This window comes from Bubalus bubalis, chromosome 21, assembly GCF_019923935.1.
Source record: "Bubalus bubalis isolate 160015118507 breed Murrah chromosome 21, NDDB_SH_1, whole genome shotgun sequence".
NCBI classification, from domain to species: domain Eukaryota; kingdom Metazoa; phylum Chordata; class Mammalia; order Artiodactyla; family Bovidae; genus Bubalus; species Bubalus bubalis.
Window position 1 is genome coordinate 50,457,661 of NC_059177.1, and position 22,689 is coordinate 50,480,349.

The window sequence follows — 22,689 nt, forward strand, 5'->3', positions numbered from 1 at the left end:
CCATGAAACCAAGAGTAGCATCTGAGACAGGGGAGAAACATGCACTTTGGTGAGTATCCCATGGCGCCCTGCATCATGCAAGGCATGTTTGCAGGCATTCTTTCAGTTTGTCTTCACAGTAGAGAAAAACCAAGGTCTAATATGATTTGGCCTCTGGCTGTTGCGGTTACCCGGCTAGGAAGTGATGCTGCTGGAGAGACTGGCCCTGCCAGCCCTTCCCAGCTCCTGAGCTGCAGCCTGGAGCCCAGTGCCTTTCACATGTCTACCTCTTCTTCAGGCCACTGAGCCTCATGCAAGTCAAGTGAGAGGTCTAGAAGCTGCCCTCGAGAAACTCAAAGACCAAACCCAGCTCTGGAATCCATAAGATCAGTCATGCCATAGCACTGGGTGTGAACTGCCCCGCCCCACCCGGGAACTGTGAACTCATCTAAGCGCTTTGAAGACCCAAGGCAGCTCTGTACACTTTTGGACAGAGAAAGCCACAGAGAAGACAATGTGTGTCCTTGGGACTCAGCCCCAAGACTCCTTTAAAGAAGTCATATTTGGTAGGGGTGTCAGGGTTCATTTTTGTCCAAAGTAGGAGCTTGCAGAGGCTAGCTGTTTGGGCTAACCCTCAAAGAGACCCAGGAGATGATCACCCTCCTGAGCAGGATGCAAGGCCCTGGCCCAGGGCGGAAGCCACAGACTCAGCTCCTGAGGTGAGTACACTGCTCACACCCAAGGTTCTGTCTCTGAAGCATGCCCTGAGGTGGGACTTTCGGAGAAGAGGAATCTGGGAGGTGAGACCCTTTGATTCTGAGACTTCAGAGAGACCCTGTTTTGGGTCCCGGATCAACAAGGGGTCAACAAGGGCCTGTGCTAAAATTGCACTTACCACAAGAAGCTCCCCTTATCCAGCCCCCGGCACCCAGGCTGTCACAGGCGTCTCACCCAAAATAGAACCTCGCCAAGAAACGGCTAAAACGCCCCTCAGTGAGTCATCTCCCAGATGGGTGCAGCTATTTCTATCTAGCATCTTCCAGACGGTGAGGAGCCTGCACTGTGCCCTCTCCCAGCCCCTCCCAGGCCCAGGCCTGGGCTGAGAGGACCAGCACACAGGCCTCCTGGGGAGGATGCTGGCTGGGCAAATCTCTGAGTCCGTAAGACTCCCCTCTCTGGCTCCCCCGTGAACCCCTGGGAGCCTGCTGGGAGGGGGTCATCCTCAGCCTCTTCCTCCCTACTCCAAGGTCCTTATCCCACGTTAGGGACATGCGGGTGGCCCACTGGTTGGGCAGGGAGATGGCTGTGCATCACCAGCCCACCTAGGCTATGGATCCATGACCAGGCCTGGGGCAGGTCCCCAGACTCCGGGACCAACCACAGAGAGAGTCTTCCTTGGCTGGACCGTGTCTGTGGCTCCTGGGCACCCTCCTAGCCTACTGCCCACTAGAATCAGAGGGCAGGCCTTCCATCAGTGTGACAGAGGACCTCTTTTAGAGCCTTGTTATCAGATATCTCCGTAAGCCTAACTTGGCACTTGCTGGGAGATGTGCCAGTCACAGACCTCCTGTCCCAAGACCCAGAGGTGGAGCTAAGGGGAACCCCCAGGGCTCCAGCTACCAGGTAGATGGCTCTGCCAGGTGGTGGCTGATCCTTCTTGAAAGCGAGGGGCCCATCCTGCCATCTCAGAGGCGCAGAGGCCCCTGGACCCCGCCCAGTGGGGGCCTGAGCAGCAGCGGGGGTGGGGAGGCTCAGGGCAGTGTGCTGGTCCGGAGGCAGGGAAGCAGAGGCCCTAAGAAACTGGCTTCCGGCAGGGAGGCAGTGCCTGTGATGCAGGAGCCGGCTCGAGGGTGGGCACAGCAAGCCCCGTGGGCTCTGAAGGGAGGTCCTCCCCGGGACAGCCTTCTCAGCTGCTCCCTTCCTCGCACCGTTCAGTGCACAGCAGGGCAATGGAAGTGATGCCACCCTCCAGAAGCCGGAGGCTGGGGGCTCTGGGAACCGCACGCCTGCATGGTCTCTCCCTCCACGGGGCTCCGGGGCAGGAAGGGGAGTGGGGACACCTTTCAGGACGGGTTTCTCTATCTTTCCCACAGGGACGCTGGTGGCACTGCACCTGCCGCCCTGTGTCTCAGCCCCAGAGGGTAGAATCCAGCCTTGCGTGTGGTTATTTGGCCCCAAAGAAGGCTGCCCAGGGTGGGGCCTGTGGCACTGTCACCTCCAGGGCTGCTGGGAAGCTCTGGGCCCCCAGCAGTAATGGGTGCTCCCGCAGCATCCCCTTCCACGGTGCCACCAGCAAGGAGGAAGGAGGGTGGCACACGTCACGTGGCCCACCTTCCTGCGGAGAGCAGCGGCTTGCCTCGGAGCCCAGCCCTCCCAGGGAGAGCAGGCAGGCTGCATGTCGGATCACTGCACTGACATCATGCCTGATGCTGCATTCACGCCTTTTTCCATTTTGGTACAAGCTGAAACATCACAGAAGCGGGTTATAAATGAGCCCTCCCTGCTGGTGCCAAGTCCAGAGGTTCCTGGGAGGGCCCCATTGGCCAGTATGATGCCATGCCCTTCCGGGCTGTGAGTCATGGTCCAGGCCGCGACTGGAGGCATGCAGCCCACTGTGGGCCAGGGACGGGGGCGGGACTGTGTGCTCACACTGCCCACGGCATCGGACACGTCACCTGCCTCATCCAGCATCCGACTATCTCAAGTCTGCCACTAAACTGCTTCCCCTGTCAACTGGTTGACCTCAGGCCTAGAGGTGGGCACCACAGGGTCCCACAGGGCAGGGCACGTTGGTTCAGAGCCTGTTCAGCCAGGCCTGGCCCACAGGAGAGGTCCATGCCAATGTCATTGGGTCAGGACCCTGAGAAAGGTCCTCGGAACCTGCCTAGCATCTGAGGCTAGGATTTGGATAGTGGAGGCTGAACCCAATTGCTGCTTGGGGCTGGAAGGCCTCACTAGCCTGAAGCTCCATGAAAGGGAGAGAGTTTATACCTTGCTGGTCCTTCCCCACCTCCCAAGGGCCCTCAACTCCCCCGGTCCTACACCAGATGGCCCCCCTCCCTCCCAGGCCTATCTTCTCTGCGCTATATATTCATTCTCAGATAATTTTACAGCCCCCTCTCATAGCTAAAGTTAGGTGTGCCACGCCTGATGGCCGCAGCAGTGAAAAACCCCTCTCCTGCACAGCAGCCTCATCGGTCTGCCCCAGTGACTCTAGCCTCCACCTCTCAGTGATCCAAGCGAGATGACCGAGAGGCCCAGCTCCTGGGAGCAGGGCTGGTAGGGCTAGCTGCCCAGGGCTGGCTGAAGCTTCAGGGCATTTCCCCACTGACTCAGAGATGGTTTGGGTCAAAGTGGCTACTGCCAAGCAAACCCACCCAGAAGGGACAAAGGCCACCTAGAGGTCCTTTCACATCCCCTCTGCTTGGAGGTGAAACAGGGAGGGCTGGGCCCAGGAAGAGAGGAAGACACCTTAGCCGCTCCTCAGCCCACCGCTGATCCATGTCCTTCTAACACCTGCTCCTCTTTCCTCACGGCCTGGGCGGGTAGCAAGGCGACCAGGAAGGAGCGGAGGGAAGGGGGCAAGGCTGGAGGCTGCGGCAGAGGGATCCGGGCTGCACTCACAGCACCACCCCCGGGCCATCTGGTGGCCCGGCCCTCGCCGCCGGAAAGAGTGGGATGCAGGCAGGAGAGGAAGAGGCCTGTGGCCACTGCGTCTCTCCCTCCCTTCTCCACACCACCCACCCTGGGTACATACCTAAGCCCAAGGTTTGCCAGGGGGGTGGGGGTGGGGTGATGGCACAGTAGCTTGATCTCGACAACATCTAGACCTTGGAACAGGTGAAGAAAGACCGTGATCATGTTTCCATAGTTTTTAGAGGGGGCTTGTGAGTGATTCTGACTAGAGCAAGGGGGGTGGAAGGCACACGGGTTCCTGGACCTGGAAGAGTGGGGAGGAGGTGGCAGCCCTGCTGTACCCACAGGGGCAGAGGGTGGGTGCCCCTGGGTGCAGGATGCAGCCTCATTTTGGGTGGTGCTCCAGGAGAATTCTGCTGATTGGAGTGAGACGCGCAGGCGTGCAGTCAACCCTGCCTCCGCACAGCACTCACTCCCGTGGTGCTGTTCCTGGAGTGAGGACGGACTCCTCTGGAGGAGTTCCAAGCCAGGATGTGTTGCTGGGGCAGCTCCAAGCGGGGCAAGGAGGCCCCCAATGGGGCTGACAGACAGGGCACGGCTCGTCCTCTCCAGGAGTGGCTCCCACCCCGACCTCACCATCCCCCTCCACTTGCTGGCCCACGGCCACACCTGTCTGCTTTGCCCAGCTATCAGAACAGGTGTCTCTGTCCTGGAGGAGAAAGGGGTGGCAGACCTGAATGCGGAGCCACTGAAGAGCAGAGAGGCGGGCTAACAGGGCGGAGCAGGCTTGGGGCATCGGCAAAGCCACCAAGGCTGGCACCCACAGCCTGCTTCTCCCTGAGAGAAATGCGACCTTCGGGAGGTTACGGTGCTTGTGTAGGAACCCACATCCAGGGAGAGAACAGCCTTCCTGTCTTGTCCCCATCACTGGGCACTGGATAGGCTTAAATGTGAACACCTCTGGGCTCCTGGTCAGTGCGTCCTCACTGGGAGGGGCTCCTGGGGCTGGTGAGAAACGTTTGGACCCTGTCAGGTGAGCAGCTGGAGAATGGTCAGCATTTCCCAAACTGGGTTCCATAACCGCAGCCGTGAAAGCAGGTCTGGGGAAGGCGGCCAGTGACAGCCCTGTCTCGGAGCTCCTGCCTGGACGTGCTGTGAAGGGCCTGGCCCGGAGGCCTGCTCTTCCTCTGCAGTAAGTTGGGGGCCCCTTTCCTCCTGGACCGGAGCCTCGTCTCCTCCAGGCACAATGAGGCAGATGGACCGAGTGTCACCAGGCCCTCCCACTCTGCTGTTTTTCCAGGTGCGGCCCAAGGCTGGCTCCCCTCCCTGCTCACCGAAGGTCGTCGGTGTGGGGGAAAGGCTGGGAGGCCCACTGGGAAACTGGTGCTGCGTGTGTGGCTCTCCCTTGATCTCCGCCCACCGCACCCAGCGTCATTCAGGTCCTGCTGCTCTATGAGCCTCTCCGGAGGCTGGATCCCAGGGGGCAGGGCCAGCATAAGGTGGCGGGGGGTGGGGGTGGGGATTCCCGCAGTGGCCTCTCATCCCTGCCTGCCAAACCCCCTGCTCCTGCAAGGCTGGGTGCTTCTGGCTTCTCGGCAGCAGGATCACAGGTGAGCTTCCCTGGCCTTCATCACAGTGCTCTAGATACTACGGAGCAACACTTACCTAACTGATCAGTGCAGGGACAGGCCGTTTCTAATCACAGATGTAATAATCACGAGTGTGCACGCCTCCGCAGGAAGCCCCCACACTCTAGGAGCGACTCCAAACGCACTGAGTCATCTCCCTACACCGGCAGCTCCTTCCTCGGAATCTCACACTTACCTCTCGCAAACCACACGTCCCACACCCACAGCACCTCATGTCACAAATAGACCCTGACCTGTGAACGATTCTCACTCAGCCCTCCCCCACCCACGTGGTCCAAACGGCTCCTGCTGCTGCTAATCCCAGCTGCAGCCACAGCCACGCAGTCACCATGATCCAACCAGCCCAAGAGCAGAGCTCTGGGGGGACAACCGGAGACTTCTGGGGGTTACCGCAGCGGGGCAGGAGGGAGCCACTCATTTCAGAGGCATAGGCCCCAGCCCAGCTAGTAAACTGGAGCACTTGGCCTCCAGGGCACCTAAGAGAGGCTTCCTGGGCTTGGATGAGCACTCCACAGCAATTCAAAGCATCCTGACACAGCCAGGGTAGGGCTGGGGACCCTGGGTCCTCTAGGGCAGAAAGGGGGCCAATCTCATGGAAATGGCCTTCCAGTGGCCTCGTGGTGAGGGTAGGACACTGTCACCATGTGAATCCTGGCTCCTCACCTGGGAAGGGGAGTTGCTCCGCCCCCTCAGGCCCCAGCTAACCGGAAGGGGACACAGAGGAGGCTCTTCCCGAAGCCCAGTCCCCTGCTTCCCTTAACACCTGCTCCCCTCCCCTGCTCCCCTCTCCAGGACCCACTGGAGGGAGGCTGGCCGGGGGTCAGGGAGATTTGCCTCTCTTTGGGTCCTGAGGCTGCTCATGACCCTCTCCAAGTGTGCACCCATTGGAAAAGCTATCCGTAAGGCTCTCTTTGGCCTCCCTACGGCATTTTTCCAGGTCGGACTTGGAGCAGATAAGAAAGCACCTTCTACACAGGACTGAGCCCAAGCTTTCAGGAGGCACAGTAATCAGCCCCTCTGGAGATCTGGGACCAGGACTTGCTCTCTACTTCCACACCTGGGAGCCAGAATCCCAGCCCAGGGAAGACGCAGGGGCTGGCGGCCAAGGGAAATGACCAGGAAGAGAAAGGGAACCAGCGGAGGCCTGGGAAGGCAGGTGGGGTGGGGGAGCCGGCGCAGAGGAGATTACCTGGGTGAGGTGAGGGTTGGGGTTGAACCCACACTGGTTGCAGACCTTGTTGTGACACTGGGTGCAGGTGTTGAAGTTTGGCTGGCTGGGGGTCGACGTGAGGTCCGAGGTCTTACATATGGGACACAGCGTGCTGCTGGGAAGGGGGGCGATCTGGGGGACGGAGTAGGGTGATGTGGGGGTGCTGCCTCTGTCTGGTGACACAGAGGGGGACCGCCCTGATCTCTGCGTCCTGCTGTCTACCTGCAGCGTCCTGCGGGGGCCATCGGCCTCCTGGCCTGCAGGGCCCTGCGCCCTCGTCTCCCGGGGGCTCTCACGGCCAGGAGTGGTAGCAGAAGGCTGCTTCGGGGTTGGGGAAGCTGCTCTCTGGCTACCCAGGGGCTCCTTGGGGTCCAGTCTCCGGGGAACGCTGAAATGACATTGAAAATGACAAGGTTAGAGAAGTCGCCTGCAGAGGTCTCCACCAACCCGGGTGGCTGCCAGGTGCCCTCAGCACCCCCCTCTGCCAGCCGGTGCCATTAGCACAGCCGTCCAGCAGCCCAGTGCTAACTGTGCTCCATGCTGAGCCCTGACAAGTGTCCCCACCTGAGCCGTCAGTGCCAGGCCATGCGGTCGGCTCAGGAATGTTCCCTTCATTCCCTGAAATGCAGAGTCTGATTCAGTAGGTCTGCGGTATAGTCTGTGTTTTTACAATCTCTAAGGTGATGCCTTTACTATGGTCTGCAGGCCACACGTTGAGAACCAAGGTTCTAAACTATGTATGAGTAACACCTAGACTGATTTTAACATTTCTGACTCTTAGACTGCACACCAAATTACATCAATACCTGTGAGGGCAGGACCCTGGCATGAGTATTTTTTTTCCTCCTTAGGTGGGTTCAAATGCAGCTAGTTTAGATCAACTGCTCTGGCAGGTCTGTTACATTCTGGCTTGTCTGCTTCAGAGGCCCATATTGGGCAGCTGGAGGTAAGCAGGGGAGGCCCTCGAAGGCCCAGCTAATGCCACCTCCAGCAGGGACAATGGAGCCTTCCTTCTGGTGGTCTTCCAGAATGTCTAATGCCAGACCAAGTCCATCAAGATGGGTGATGTGTTTGCTACTTTTCTGCTACTGTAAGAAAGGACAGGGCCGGAGCTCTAGGATCCGGGCCTTGAGGAACCATCGAGGGGAGTTCAATGTGCCTGACGCCACCTCCGCCCGACACGGCCCAGCTGCAGCAGAGCCATCGGAGCTGCGTAGAAGGCAAACCGTGAGGCTAAACCCACATCCCTTCGTTTGACCCCCCTCCCAGTTTTCCAGTTTGAAGAAAGCCACATACAAAAAGCCAAAGGCAAGGCTTCACACTGCTTCCGTGACATTTTATACTTGCTTCAGTGTGTATTCGTTTGGGTGGATGCTGGAACCCAGGCAAGAGGGCAGCCTGGCTGAAAGTCACTGCGGAGGCCTGGCCACAGCCGCCTGTGGAGCATCCTGGCCTGGCCCCTTCGGCCCCTGTGCCCCCAGTCCTTGTAGGGTCTGACTAACAGAAGGAGACTCTAAGTCTGCTGCCCTTATGTGAACGCCATCTGCTTGCCAAAAAGATTCAGGAGCCCACTGGTAGGCTGTCTCAGGTAAAGCCATTTTAGAGGGGAACCGCAGAGCCCGCCGGGAGATCCACTCCAAGACACTCTACGGTCCTTCCTCCCTTCCAAGGGACTGCCAGGGAGGAGACACACCCTCGGTCTAATAAAGACTCTTCCAGGAAAAAGAAAAAGGACACTGTTAACTGTCTGTCAGCCAACACAGCACACACCCATCCATCCAGTCTCACAGACTGGCCACTCTGGATGGCCAGAGCCTGAGTCTAGCCCTCTGGAAGTCACCTTTGCCGCCAGCTGTGAGGCCCAGTGCAGTGTGGTGGCTGGTGGTGGCTGCAGCCATCTCTAGGCCCAAAGGGCTCCAGGGCCTTTCAGTAGACTGATTTCTAGGTGTCATAAAGAAATAATCCCACTTGGTTGAATTCATCGTTTCATTTCTTACTTAAATTACTTGGGGCTGGAATTTAAAGAGCAGCCCTTGAAAGCTCATCAGAAGCTATGGAGAGCCCTTTATAACATGCAAAGGGACCAGAACCCTGTTTCCAGGCTGGGCAAGGTCCATGGTTTCTTCTGAGAAAGTAAGCAATTTCTACTGTGTTTGTTTTGCATGGTGTGTGACACGCAATCTTTTGTGTACACAGTGACTTTTTAATTCAATGTTGAGTCGAAATGCAGTCTTTCTGGGGACACTGTATGTGATCATCAGGGATCCAAATTCAGGTTAACTTTCAACTCAGCTGTGGTGGCAGTGAACAAACAAGCAATGCCCTCTGCACCCAGCAGAGCCTGTGTGGCGAGGCCGGTGCCCCCTGCACACAGGCCCGATGTGTGTCCACACACCATGCGGTGGCTGCAGCTGACACCCAGCAATCGCGATACACACCCGTGGACCCTTAACTCTCCTGTCTCCTGGAGGACTCCTCACACCTTCTCCTTGATCTCCAGGCCGCCAGCCACCTCCCTCTGCTCACTGCCACTGACAGCCTGTCCACCATCTTGCTGGAAAAGTGGGAGCGCTGGAGGGGAATTTGTACAACTAAGGCCTCTTGACGACTGTCCCTATGTTTGCCAGTCTCCTGCTCCCAAGGCCCACTTCTCACCTTCATAAATTCTCCCCTCTCCTTCATCATCCTTGTTTACCTCTCTACTCAGATGATTTTAATGCCCATACAAAGATGCTTCTCCCATCTTGAAAAAGAAAAAGGAAATCTGGCCCACTTTCCCCTTCAGCTACTGCCTCATTTCTCTGCTGCTCTAACAGCAAAACTCCTTGAAAGAGTGGCCTCCACTCATGGCCTCCAGCCCCACTCCTCCCTTCCTCTCAACCAGGCCACCCGGCTTCGCCCATCCTTCCACAGAAGTCTCTCAGGTCATAGTCACTGGTGACTTCCACGGCATCAAATCCAAAAGTTGCTTCTAGGTTCCTCCTCTCACCTGATCATCCCCTGACCCGACAGCGCTGAGCCCTCCCTCTCTCCCGAAAGAAACTCTTAGCTTCCTCTGGGAACACCACCCTCTGCCAGGCGGCCTCCTCCCTCCTGGTCACGCTGTTCTGAGCTCTTCTGCAGGTGCTTCCTTGTCTCCCAAACCCAGAATCCCACTTCCGACATTGCAGGGACTCAGCCTTTCTGCACATGAGGCTTTCTAAGCCCACAGCTGCCTGAGGCTCAAGGCTTTATCTCCTACTCCCCACTGGTAACTGCAAATGTGTGTCTGGCCCAGACCCCTCCCCTGAACTCCCCTCTCCTCTCACTGCCGACCCCATGTCTTCACTGAGATGTCTTACAGACACCTTGAATGTGACATGCCCAAGCTGAGCCCCCGATCTGCCCGCATACGTGCTCCTCCCCATCTTCCCCTTGGAGACTCTGACTCCTTCTCCTCTCAGGCCTTATCAGTCATCAGTAAATCTTGGGCTTCAGTGTCTGGACATCCCCGCTGCCTCCTCGCTCCACCTGGTTCAAGTCGCAGTGCCCTCTGTTCTCCAGTTTTGCACAAGCTGGGCTGCTCTCTCTTGCCCGTCTACGGTCTTCTCTGTGCGGCAGCTGGGATAATCCTTCATACACATGAATCAAACTGCTTCCCTTGTCTGCTTAAACCCTCTTTTCCCTCCCACAGGAAAAGCCAAAGGCTTTATAACGGCTCGTGAGGTCCCGTGAGGTTCGGCCCTTTCCCTCCAGCCTCCTACTCTCTCTCTCGCCCTGGGTCTGCTGCCCTTCTGCCAGGCCTGCTCCTGTCTCTGGATGTTGGCACCTGCTGGCACTTGCACGCACACTCAAGAGAGTGCATGTAGATACAAACGCCCAGAGACAGGAGTGGGACCGGCAGAAGGGGAGCAGATACAGGGAGAGTCTTGGCTCTGGTGGCATTGTTGTGGGGACACTTTTGCGGACCAACCTATTAAAAAACGCAGCTTCCGGATTTCCCTGGCCATCCAGGGGTTAAGACTTCACCTTCCTGTGCCGGGGGTGTGGGTTCAATTCCTGGTGGGGGAGGCCAAAAAACCAAAATATAAAACAGAAGCAATATTGTAACAAATTCAAGCCCATTCTTTACCGTCTGAGCCACCAGGGAAGCCCAAGAATACTGGAGTGTGTAGCCTTTCCCTTATCCAGGGGATCTTTTCGACCCAGAAATCAAACTGGGGTCTCCTGCATTGCAGGAGGATTCTTTACCAGCTGAGCTACCAGGGAGGCCCTAACAAATTCAATAAAGACTTTAAAACTGGTCCATCTAAAAAAAAAAAATGCAGCTTCCGTCCCTCCGGCCTCTCTGTGCTCCAGGGCACTGAGACCTCCTGACTCATCATTGCTGCACCCGTGCACCCTCTGTGGTCCCGGCAAGACCTCTGGGCTTCCTCCACAGCGTTGCCCCAGAACCCAGCACTCACTGGATGCTCATACGTGTCTCCTGGGTGGATGGACTGCACTCATATCACGACTTAGAACAGTAAACGTGGCCCCTAAATGTGTTTGAGCTGAGGAAACACAGCACATGATGGGCGTGCACTTGGCCCGCCCTGGATCTGGCCTCATGCAGGGCAGAACGGCAGGAGCAACACCCCGAGCCCTCTCTGGCCACTTGCTGTATACCCCCAGTTCCACCACACAGAACACTCCACTGACCACAGGAGTGCTTGTGCCAACCGTGCACTTGCACACACCTGAACACCACCATGTACCAGGTACCCGTCACATGTTAACTCCTTTAAGCCTCACGGCAAATCCATGTGGTAGGATGCAACTTGCCTATTTTACAGATGAGAACACTGCCACACATAGAAGTTAAGGAACTTGCAAAGCCATTATGACCTGTAAGTGGTGGTGCTGTGATTCCAATACCAAGCCCAACAGTTCAGACTTCTCTGGCAGCCCAGTGGTTAAGACTGTGATTCCACTGCAAGCAGCATGGGTTCGATCTCTGGTTGTGGAACTAAGATCCCACATAACGCATAGTGTGGTCAAAAAAAAAAAAAAGGCCACCAGTCCTTGTCCTAAAACACATTCCGCGTTGCCTCTGGGTGAGCACAATGAGGCTGTAGAGGAGTGGGAAGCACGGCAATGTGATTCACAGAGAAAACCACACTCAGGTCACTTGCTCATTCGAGCATTCAGTCATTCACAAACATTCACTGACCCCTGGAATGATAGCTCCAGGCTGTGTGATAGGTGCTGATGGTATGAATGGATTGCGACTCACAAATGCAAGGTGGGTCCACAGGTGCTCATTGTATTGCTATTCTTTACATCTTATACATATTTTATAAGTATTCTTATATTCTGTATAATTGCTAAGTCACTTCAGTTGTGTCTGACTCTGTGTGACCCCATAGATGGCAGCCCACCAGGCTTCCCCGTCCCTGGGATTCTCCAGGCAAGAACACTGGAGTGGGTTGCCATTTCCTTCTCCAATGCATGAAAGGGAAAAGTGAAAGTGAAGTTGCTCAGTCGTGTCCGACCCTCAGCGACCCCATGGACTGCAGTCTTCTAGGCTCCTCCATCCATGGGATTTTCCAGGCAAGAGTACTGGAGTGGGGTGCCATTGCCTTCTCCGATTCTGTATAAACACCTATTCAATATTTAATTAAAATAAATTTTTTAAAAAGTGGATCAGACAGGGATCCAGTCTTCGGGGAGACTCCAGTCCAGAGATGAGACCAGATGTGCAAACAAATCATTGCAAGACATGTCCACACAGTCTGGGGTGGAGTTTGAGAAGGCTTTGAGAACTCGGAGGCATCTAAACCAAGTCTTCATGGATGGGCTGCCTGCCACCCCCCTCCCAGGTAAAGGGGAACTGAGGCAGAAGGGAAAACACATGCAAAGACCCAGATGCATGACAAGGTGTTGCTGTTGTTGAGTCGCTAAGTCAAGTCTGACTCCTTGCAACTGCATGGACTGTAGCCTGCCAGGCTCCTCTGTCCATTGGATTTCCCAGGCAAAAATACTGGAGTGGATTGCCATTTCCTTCTCCAGGGGTTCTTTCTGACCCAGGGATCCAACCCGTATCTCCTGCATTGGCAGGTGGGTTCTTTATCACTAAGTCACCGGGGTAGCTCCATGACAGGGTGTAAGTCAGTGCTGTTCTCAGCATTTAGAACAGCTCCTGGAGACAGTGTGCAGCAAACAACTTGAATTCAGAGGCAAGATGGGAAGGGCCAGGAGAGCAGGGCCTTTAAGCTTTTCAAACAAGGAAGTATTCCACTCTGTGACAAAGAGATGGTGGAGGTAGGGAGACAGAGAGAATAACTGAAAGTTGCTCAGTCGTGTCCGACTCTTTGTGACCCCATGGACTATACAGTCCATGGAATTCTCCAGGCCAGAATACTGGAGTGGGTAGCCTTTCCCTTCTCCAGCAGATCTTCCCAACCAAGGATCGAACCCAGGTCTCCCACATTGCAGACGGATTCTTTACCAGCTGAGCCACCGGGGAAGTCCAAGAATACTGGAGTGGGTAGCCTATCGCTTCTCCAGCAGATCTTCCTGACCCATGAATCAAACCAGGGTCTCCTGCATTGCAGGCTGATTTTTTTCTAGCTGAGCTAGCAGGGAAACCCTACCAGGAAGATAGAATAAGGTGACAGCCCAAAAGACAGTCCAGGGGCTGAGAGAGAGGGAAGGCTCAGCAGGAGTATTCTGGCCTGGGGTCTGGGGAGTAGGGTCCTTTTGACTGAACTGGAGGATCTGGGGAAAGAAGCCAATTGGTGGGTGGAGACTGGGGGGTGAAATGGCAAAATCACAAGGTTGAGCTGGTTTTGTCGAATTGGTGACCTCCGTGGGGGCATCCAAGAGACATCAAGAGATGGGTTGGAGCTTGGGTTCAATTCAGACAGGTCTAGATATTTTTACCTGGGAGAGTTAAGGGTTCAGTTCATAAGCAAGTCTCCAGAGGAACCTCCTTAACAAAGGTCTCTACTGGGCACAGAAGGGAGGGAGGGAGGTGTCCATAGGTGGGAGCCAGCCCAGCCTCCGGAAGCCCTGGTTTCATGGATGTGGCTCATCAGCAGTGAGAGCCCTGGAAGCCAGTGTACCTCCCTCAGCCTCCGGGAGCCCTGCTCCTTGGGGAGGGCTGGGATGAGGACAGGTGAGCAGGAGGGGGAGAGGAAACTGCCATGAAGTGGGAAAGACACAGGAGGACAGGCAGGCGGAGGAGGGAGAGGGCAGAAGCACGGAGGAGTGGCTGGAAGACAAGGAGGGGAAGACTAAAAATGCCTTATCCAGGCTAGATATTTTTAAAAGATGGCCACGAAAGGTGGAGGATGTAAAAATAGCTGTATTTCCACCAGCTCTCCTCCCTTTCAGCATTTAAGGCTACTGACTGATCAGAGACAAGTCTTAAAGCTGGTTAGCAAAGCAGGAAGGAGCCTCCGCCACAAGGCCCAGCCCATCGGCCTCCCCCGCAACTCTCCTCAGTAACCCAAGGCCTGCTGTCCCATTCCATGACCGCTGCCAGGAGGAATAATCCAGATTGCGCTGGTCAGAAGCTGGGCTCTGCTCTGTCAGAAACCCCCAAGAAAGGCAGGAGGCCAACAAGCTCCAGTGGCCGAAGATGCTCTGACCCCAGGTACGACCCTAGGGTCAGAGCCGGGGCTGCCCTGGCAGGTGTGCTCGGGGGGGCCTGCTCAGGCTGGGCAGACTGGCCGGAAAAGCAGGGAGAGACTGTGTGAGGTCCCAAGGGAAAACTAGGCTGGGTTCCACATGGCAGCCTTCTAGAGCATCACACCCCACCCCCCGCCCGCCCCCTGCCGCCTCCAGTTGAGTATTTGAAAGAAAGATACTTCACACAAATAAATAGCTGTCTTTGCTCACCAGGAGGGGAGTGAACTTAAGGACACTGTTTTTTCTAAGTCAGAGCAGCCGGAAGAGCCCTGCAGGGTTCAAACAAGGTTTTTGATAAATCCCTGGCTGACCTTTCTGTAACGGGCAATTACAGCCAAGGAGATGCAGGGGGAGGACTTCTTTAAGGCCCAGGCTAGGAAGGACCTCTAGGATGGCCCAGCGGCCCCCGTGTGTCCAGGCAGAGAATCAGGGGCTGCAGAACAGTGGGCACCAGGATCTAGTTCTGGGCCCCGGAGCAGCTCTCTCAAGAAGGGATGGTAGAATTGAGAAAGTTTGAGTTAAAAAAAAAAGGCCAGTTTTCACACAAGAAAACATTTCCTGACTTGCCCACTTTCAGGCCAGTAGCCTCCTGCCTTTTTGATCAACAGTCCCTATCACTAAAACATGTTCACGTATCCCCGACAGATGACTATTTACCAATTAAGTGCATATATATTACTGCTAAAACACACCTCCCTAACTGGCAACGTTTGAAAGGATGAGATAGGGCACAAATGTAAATAGGAGTTTTCACGTTTTTCTCCCATGCCTCACTTGACTGTCCTGTCTCCCTCCTCTCCCAGCATGTGTGCCCCGGTTCAGAGGGAATTCTTACCTTCCCAGTCTTTAAAGGGGTCTCTGCTGGTTGCCAAGACCAGGTTCTCTCCTGCTCTCAGCCCTGCCCCATCACAGGTGTACTGAGGTCAGGGTCGGGGAGGCCTGAGGCTATCAGGGGGCCCTCCCCAGCCTTTCTGACCAGATGAACCAAAAAGGAATTGTCTTGCTAAGAGCAGCAGCACAGAGGTGAGGTCTCCACAACACTCAGCCGCAGGCCTCAGGAGCCTGTGAGTGGACACAAAGCCAGCACCAGGGGCTCAGAGTGCATCTCTAGAAGTTTTTATTCATTCATTCATTTTTTAAAAGTTCATAGGAACCTTGTTCCCTAGTCTGGGTCTCAAGTCACAGGCTGCTACCTTTCACACCATCCTGTCTCTCAAGCATTGTCCACACATCCCCTAATGCAAGCCCTGCCTGAGGCCTGGGAGCTCCCCAAGGGGCCAGAGGCTTTCCTGCATCCGTGCCCACAGGCTCCCCAGAGCGCTGGCTGAACAGCACCATTCCAATGCGGCTTCTGGCGCGGAGCCTCCCGGGGTCCCCCTCCCTGTGCGTCCCCCACCTGCCCGGTCCCCGTGCTGCCCCACTGCAAGGCACTGCCCACTGTCTGCCTCTTTGGTCAGACTGGGCACCCCAGGAGGCCAGGGGCTCCCAGAATCTAATTTGGTTGCAATCTCTGTTTGCCAGTCGAAGGAAGCAGAAGTTCACACAGGTAGTTACAATCAACTGATGAAAAATAACTTGCAATTAGGCAAGATTTGTAGGAAATGAGTCTGGTAGGGCTTGAAAGCAACTTCGTATTTTACGTGAATTAAACAGTCATATTTACATCATTTACCTTTTACAAATGTCTCGTTCAGCCAATTACCACAAATTCCAAGGGGAAGGGATCCAAACATTGTTTTTACTATAGCATATAAAGGAACTGGCTTCCTTAGGTAGAACTCAGTAGGAGGGGAGCGTTACTGCTTTTAGTGCTCTAATGTCTTATTCCCACTTATTCATCAGTCTTGGGTAACAGCACATCAGTAGGAGATTCCTGAGGGAGCCGGGAGCAGGGGCCCCGGAGTCAAGAGGGCCAGAGGAGGGAAGAAGCAGCAGGTCAGAACAGAGTGACCAGAGTCACCGCCCAGAGCTGAGACCCAGGTCAGCAGCTCCTCAAAGGCTCTCCCCAACCCCTCCCAGGCGTTCCAGGTGGCCTGACCTGGGACATCAGAGGAAACAAGGGCCCCACCTTAGGGACCCTTCCCTTTGGGCACCATAAGGACTGGACCTAGTATGCTGACATTCGTGTGGACTAATCCCTGCACATTCCTGTCCTAAGGGCTACGGCATCGACAGCATTTGAACTTTAAAGAACTCCCTGGCCTTTCTAGCCTGTGGTGACTAGGGTACCCTTCAACAGTGCATCCAGGCCAGTCACATGACCCCGTGGACTCCCCTCCCAGGCTCAGCTTTCTGAGGGCACACATGGTAGACAGGCAAATTCTTCACCCCTCCTACAGCCTTCTCAAGATCTCTGGCCCCAGTCCAGCCCTTGGTTCTCATTTACCAACCCTGTCTTCCAGGAGTGCTGTGGCTTCCAGGCATGGCCCAGGAACTCTAACCCAGCCCAAGCCACTGAGGCACCTGCCCCCAGACAGCCCTGGGTTTGCAGACATCTGCACCGGGACCCCACATGAGGACCACTTGGAGCTGCAAAGCCTCCCAGTTTTCTGGCTCAGGGGGAAGATTCCTGAGCTAGGAAGCTCTAATCAGGAGCCAGGCATTATTACATAAAGCTGAGCCAGCCCTTCCCTGCTTCTCGCTCCAGCAAATTCTACAACTGTAGCCTTTTACCAAGGGGACAGCGTTATGCTTGTCAGCTCGCCTTCAGATTCTGCTGAAACCAGGAGATAAGTTAAGAGGAGACTCTAACTCTTTGTGACAATGAAGGCAGCAGGCCTCACCCCTCGCTCCAATTGGAAGCCAGGACTCTGGCTCACAAAGCTTGACAAGCTTCGGCCCTGTCTTCAGACCAAGCACAGCAGCCTGAGCCCTCAGCCTGGCCTAAGGGCCAGGGACACATCCTGTGCCACAAACACGGCTATGGGCCCGCTTCACGTCCGGCCGTGATCCAAGCGCTGGAAGGAAGACAGGCCAGAACAATGCTGTGAGTAAGATAAGCCAGTGCCTGCATCATTAATACGTGAGTTAGCTGAACATCTGCCGAGCGCGGGCAACCAGGTGGGACCTGAACACACCTCAAGTGTCTGAGGCTTCCCATTGCCTGCTCTTCCAAGACCAGCAGGGAAACCCCACCAAGCCTGAGGAACCCTTAGCTCCCTTCTCCTGGAAGCCAGTGGGATCCAAAAACTACATCTATTGTGTATTCTGGGAGAGAAAGAAACACCAAAGTAATATCTCCATGTTAAAAACCTCTCTGTCCAGAAATAAGGCCTGCTCTTTTCCTTTCCACCCCCCCTAGTTTAACATTTTTTAAACTGGTAAGAGCTTGTCTGCTCTTTATGCTTTTATACCATAAAGAAAAACTTACCTGTGACCCAAAAATGGTAAAAGAAAATTGTGACCGAGGGTCATCTCTGGCCCCTAGTTTCAGCTCTAAATGAAACAACAGAAGGGGGTCCCCGCCTGCTCATCTCCCAGAGCCACCCTGCCTGCACCTGCCTTCTGTCCCTTGCGCCCACAGCCCAGAGCACACAGCTGGTCCTTGGGCAGGGCTATTCCAACCGCTAAAGAGTCCTGCCTTCCGACAAGGACCTGCAGCACTGGAAACCACAGGTCCTGAAAAGAGAAGAGAAGCCTCTGAACAACGCCTTTGCCTGGCGATTTCAAATTTATTACAGTCAAGGTGCTGAGGAAGTGTTTAACTAGTGAATGCGATTCTTTACAGGGCCTGTGAAAAAAATCAGAATGACTAAAAACTGACATCTCAAGATGGGAAACGAGACTCAACATTCCATCAGGAAAAAGCAGGCCTTAAACGACACTGCAAAAGCAAGAGTTCCCACCACCCTTCCAGCCTTCAGCATCCCCATGTCCATTGTTCTGCCTGCCCCCTCAGCCTAGTTGCAGAAAAATGCACATGACTAGGGGCTCAGTTTCCTTGTTTGCCAATTTCACAGCCTTTCCTCTGTGGCTCTCTTGTCTTTCACTTCTGAGGGCTCTAACTCAGAGGGAGAAATCTAACATCTACTTGTGGCACTTGGGTTCCTGAACCTCCCTCTCCCTTAGACTGTGAGGGCTAGAAAGGTGCTGGGAGTTCCTTTCTAGATTCCTCCTGTTGAAGGTTCACCTACCAGCCCCCCAGGGGGCTTGCCTGCCACTGGGAGAGATTTCCCAATAACATGAGAGGCCAGGGAGGCGCTCCCCTCGCCCCACCCCTCCTTACCCCACCCCATTCTTCCTCCTGCTTCAAGGGGCTGATTCCCACGGCTCAGCCTGCTGCTGTAGGATAGCTCTCTTGCAAGGCCTCTTGGGCCTGACCTAAGGCCAGAACTTCCTATCCAAGCAGCCTAAGTCCTTTTCAGTGGGGGCCCTTAGCCAGGAAAAGCCCTCGACCAAGAGCTCCCTTCCCTACTCTCCTCCCTTTCCCAGGGCTCAGCCTCCGACCAGCACAGGCTTGGGGATGACCGTGTTCCTACCTGACACGTGTTCACATGTCGAGAGCATTAAATTCAGCCACTTGGGCTTAAAAAATCCATTAAGACAGATGTACTCATAAGGAAAATGTGGGTCTGAGAGTGGTGATTAAGACTGAGATGATGAGATGCTCTGTGAGTACACATGCACACGTGTGAGTGGGGGGTACACGTGAGTGCTCACATGTGTGTGCAAGGTTGTGTGTGCATGTGGGCACTAGTGTAGGTGCTGTTGTGTGCGTGGGCAGTTCACTGCACATACACGTGTGTGAGCGCATGTGCGGCCACATTTTTCATGGTACATGGAGTTACCACTCTGAGTAACAAGTCCAGGATGTCTGCTCCCAAGGGGAAGGGCCGATGTCCTGAGGGACTAAGCCAGCCCTGCGTCCTCACCCAGAGTGCCCAGGCCAGCCTGAGCCAGCAGAGAGAATGGGGTCACCCCAGCCTGCAGAAGAGCAATGCCAGGTGCCCAGCAGGCGCTGAGAAAAACACGCGCTCTTTCCTTCCTCCCTTCCTTCCTTCCCTGGCTTACCGCAAGGGGAGTGGGCAGGGAGCCTGGGATTCTGATGCCAAAGTCTTTAGGGAAGTGGCAAGTAATGAGAGGTGCAGGCAGCGATGCCGAGGGAGAGAAAGGACTAGAACCATATGGCCAGTGGCTGACGTGAGAGGAAGGACCGGGGTCTGAGGGCCGGGCTCATGCCGCCCCAAAGGCCCCCTGGCCAGGAGGGACAAGTGAGTGAGCGGGGGTCTGGATTGCCCTGCCGAGGGGGTGAGGGGAACGCTGCGGCCTCACGCAGAGCCAGGTGCTCAGCTGGCAGAAGTGGAGGGAATGTCTGGGGAAGGTGTTGGGGACTCAGGTGGTCTGGGGTTCCTGATAACGGGGTGATGCCTGGACAGAGGATGTGGTGGGTGCAATCCAAATGCACGATGGGGAGATAAAAGGGGGTTGGGCTCCGGCAGCAGCCACAGCGGCACAAGTGTGAGGCGTCACTGAACACCCATTTCCCAAGAGCTCCAGGGCACCTGGCACTGTGCTGCACTGCAGACCATGGCTACCTAGCAGTGAGCAAGGAGGACAAGCCTCTCTTCTCCTGGAACTTGCCGTGTGGTGCAGAGACAGGCAAGCACCAAGAAGACAAATGGGTAAGCCTGACTCGTTCAGAACAACATAGATGAGAAAGGAGGAGGGGGCCCTCGGAAGAGGGGACACTTGAGCAGAGCCACACAAAGGCCATGGGATGGGGGAGCAGACCCTGCTTCTGGACTCGTCCCCAAGCCTCAGGACCTCGTCCCAGGGCTGGGCTCTGTCTGTGCTCTCCCTGTCCACCAAGATGCCAAGATGCAGGATCCCTGCATTATTCACAACAGCCTAAAAGTGGAAACAACCCCAAAGCCCGTGGATGGCTAAATGGATACACAGAATGTGACATATACACACTATGACATGTTATTCAGACTTACAAAGGAATGGAGCACTGATACATGTCACAACATGGATGTTCATACTGAAGACATTATGTTAAATTAAGTCTGAGTAAATATTACACGATTCCACTTATATGAAGTACCTAGAACAGTTAAGTTCATAGAGGCAGAAAGGAGAGCAGTGGTTACCAGGGGCTGGGAAGGGGGATGGGGAATTCTGTTGAATGGCCACAGTTTCAATTTGGGGTGATGAAAAAGTTCTGGAGACGGACAGAACTGTGGAGATGGCTCCACAACAATGAGCGTCCCTAACGCTCATATACTATCCACTTAAAAATTATTAAAATGGAAAATTGCATGTGATGTATAGTTTACCACAATAAACAAAACAAAAGGAATGAAATCCTGATTCATGCTATAGTGTAGAGGAACCCTGAAAACATTAGGCTCACTGAAAGAAGCCAGACAAAAAAGGCTACATATGTTGTGGTTCCATTTATGTGAAATATCTAGAATAAGTAAATCAATAGAAAGGGAAAGCAGACTACTGGGTGCCAGAGGCTGGGGGAAGAAACGGGGAGCAACTACTTCATGGGTGTGGGGTTTTCTGTGGGGTGAAGAGAATGTTTTAGAACTGGACAGGTGTGGGGGCTCTGCACTCACTGGGAGCTGGCGAGCTCAGCTGGCCACTTCTTTGGGCTGAGCTGGGCCTTAAGCTTCAGCACAGAGTGACAGCGAGGCTCACCAAAACCTGCTAGAAGAACAACCAACAGGAACGCTATCTCCCTGGGCCTTCGGAGCTACCAGTATCCCTGTAGGGAAGAGCTTCTGGGCGTCTCCAGCAGTGGAGTGGGGTCCACTCAGGACTCCTCACACAAGGCTCGCCCTTGAGAAAGGCCTCTGGTCATGTGCCAGTTCTGTTCTCACTCATGATGCAACCTGATAGGCCTGTGTGGACTGGGGTGCCAATCAATCCTGTGACACACCTGGGTAGTTGGGAAACTGAAGAAGGAATCAGGTGGAGCTGATGGCATCTGCTTACCGTGGCCTCACAGTCACTTCGTGAGCCCCTAGGAGGAGGAGCCCACTGAGGCTATACGTTGGCCGGGCAGCGCACCACCAACCGGCAGAGGTGAGGGGCACGGCACGTCCAGTGACAGTTCAGAACAAGGCCTCCCAGCTCGAGCAGAAGAGGAAAGCAGCAGGGTAGCACCCGTGCCCCTCCGGAGTCCCCAGGCTCCTGGTCCTGGAGGAGCCGGCAGAAGCTGGGCACGGCTCTATGGGCCCAGCCCCTCTGATGGATGTGGAAGGCCAGGCCCCAGCTGCCCAGCAAGAGGCAGGTCTGTGAGCAGGCGAGTGAGGCAGGCCAATCTGCTGATGGCAACGAGGCTGGGATCTGAGAGCAACTTGCTCCGCCCACAGAGCAGCCAGCCTCGCAGGGTGAAAGGGGACATGACCACCTCATGTGCTGTGCCCGACTCCCAGCTCACCTCTTCTTTCACTCGGCGTGTGAGAGAGACCTGTCACTGATGAAGGAGCTGGCAGAGGTCAGTGGACAAGGAGCCCTGGGTGTGAGCTCCTGCCCACACCCGCCTCACCCAAGCTCAGTGGACAAATTGCATGGATCACACGTTGAGAAGTTCTCAGGAAACAGGGTCCTCTTCCCCACATCTTTGCTTGTGAGACTTGGGCCTGACAGGCAGGGCCAGTCATGGTGAGCGCCCAGAACACCAAGTTCTCCTGCCTCCTTTATAGCTTAGTCACAGAGAACAGAACTGGAGACCACGCAAAGGCAACAGATGGAGTCCTATCTATTTCAGCCAACTGCTGTGACTCATTTAAACAAACCCCACATTTCCCAGAAATCTAATAATTACCTCCTATGGAGAAATAAAAGTATAAATTCTTCAGAAGCAAACAATGCTAGTGATAACACACAAAAACTTGGGAAGCTGTCTGGTGTCTTTCTGAGACTAGATAGAGAGCCGTCACTCTGAAGCATTATGGAGCGAATTCAGTGAGGAAAACCACATCCGGGGCATCTGCCCCGGGGACTAGCACCAGAGCCTTGGCCTCTGTTTACCAGCTCTGGACTTAGCTTCACCCTCAAATTTTTTGGCCAAGACACAGAGCCATAAGGTAGCACTGGAAGAGGTGTTACAATCAGAAGACCAACCTCAAAGAAATCAGATTCTTACTAAGGTCTTTCTAGGTTTCTGGTTACTCACATAGCTCTCTAGGCCTCAGAAAGGCAAGCCGAGTTAAGCTCATTGCACACTGGAGTGCAAGTAAGGACCTTCTTAACTTCTCCAGAACCTTCAGGGGGCAGGTCTCATGTATGATGTTCAGGTAGTTCTGAAGGTTGCCACCTGTACTGCAGGCCACCTCCTCAGTCCCTCCAATTTTTCTTCCAGCCTACCGCACCCACCATGGCTTCCCTTTTTTCTGGAGCCTAGGAGCCTCCCTACTTTCTCTCTTCTCTGCTCCCTGAGAGGAGCTCCTCTGATACAGCATTGGTACCTGCCACTGGTCACTGACCATGTCACGGGGGCAAGGAAAATAAATGAGGGCTTCTTGTCTTGCCTTGGTCTAGTCTTGAAGATGGCGCCTCATCTACTTCTTCCTCACTTCCTGCATGCCATTCTTCTATCTCAGGCCC

The 22,689-nt window shown here is 54.9% G+C and overlaps 1 protein-coding gene across 4 annotated transcripts in view; it reads right to left on the bottom strand.

Moving 5' to 3' along the window:
- The window catches only part of BSN (bassoon presynaptic cytomatrix protein), a 78,486-nt gene that overhangs the window by 31,616 nt on the left and 24,181 nt on the right, over positions 1-22,689 (bottom strand). The window contains exons 2-3 of one of the 4 annotated variants that reach the window (XM_044934384.2): positions 6,697-6,862; positions 6,454-6,606 (exon numbers count right to left, since the gene is read on the bottom strand). In XM_044934384.2, coding sequence (XP_044790319.2) covers positions 6,454-6,606; positions 6,697-6,862 — 319 coding nt within the window. The other 3 variants (XM_025272885.3, XM_044934385.2, XM_044934386.2) reach the window with 3 other exon arrangements.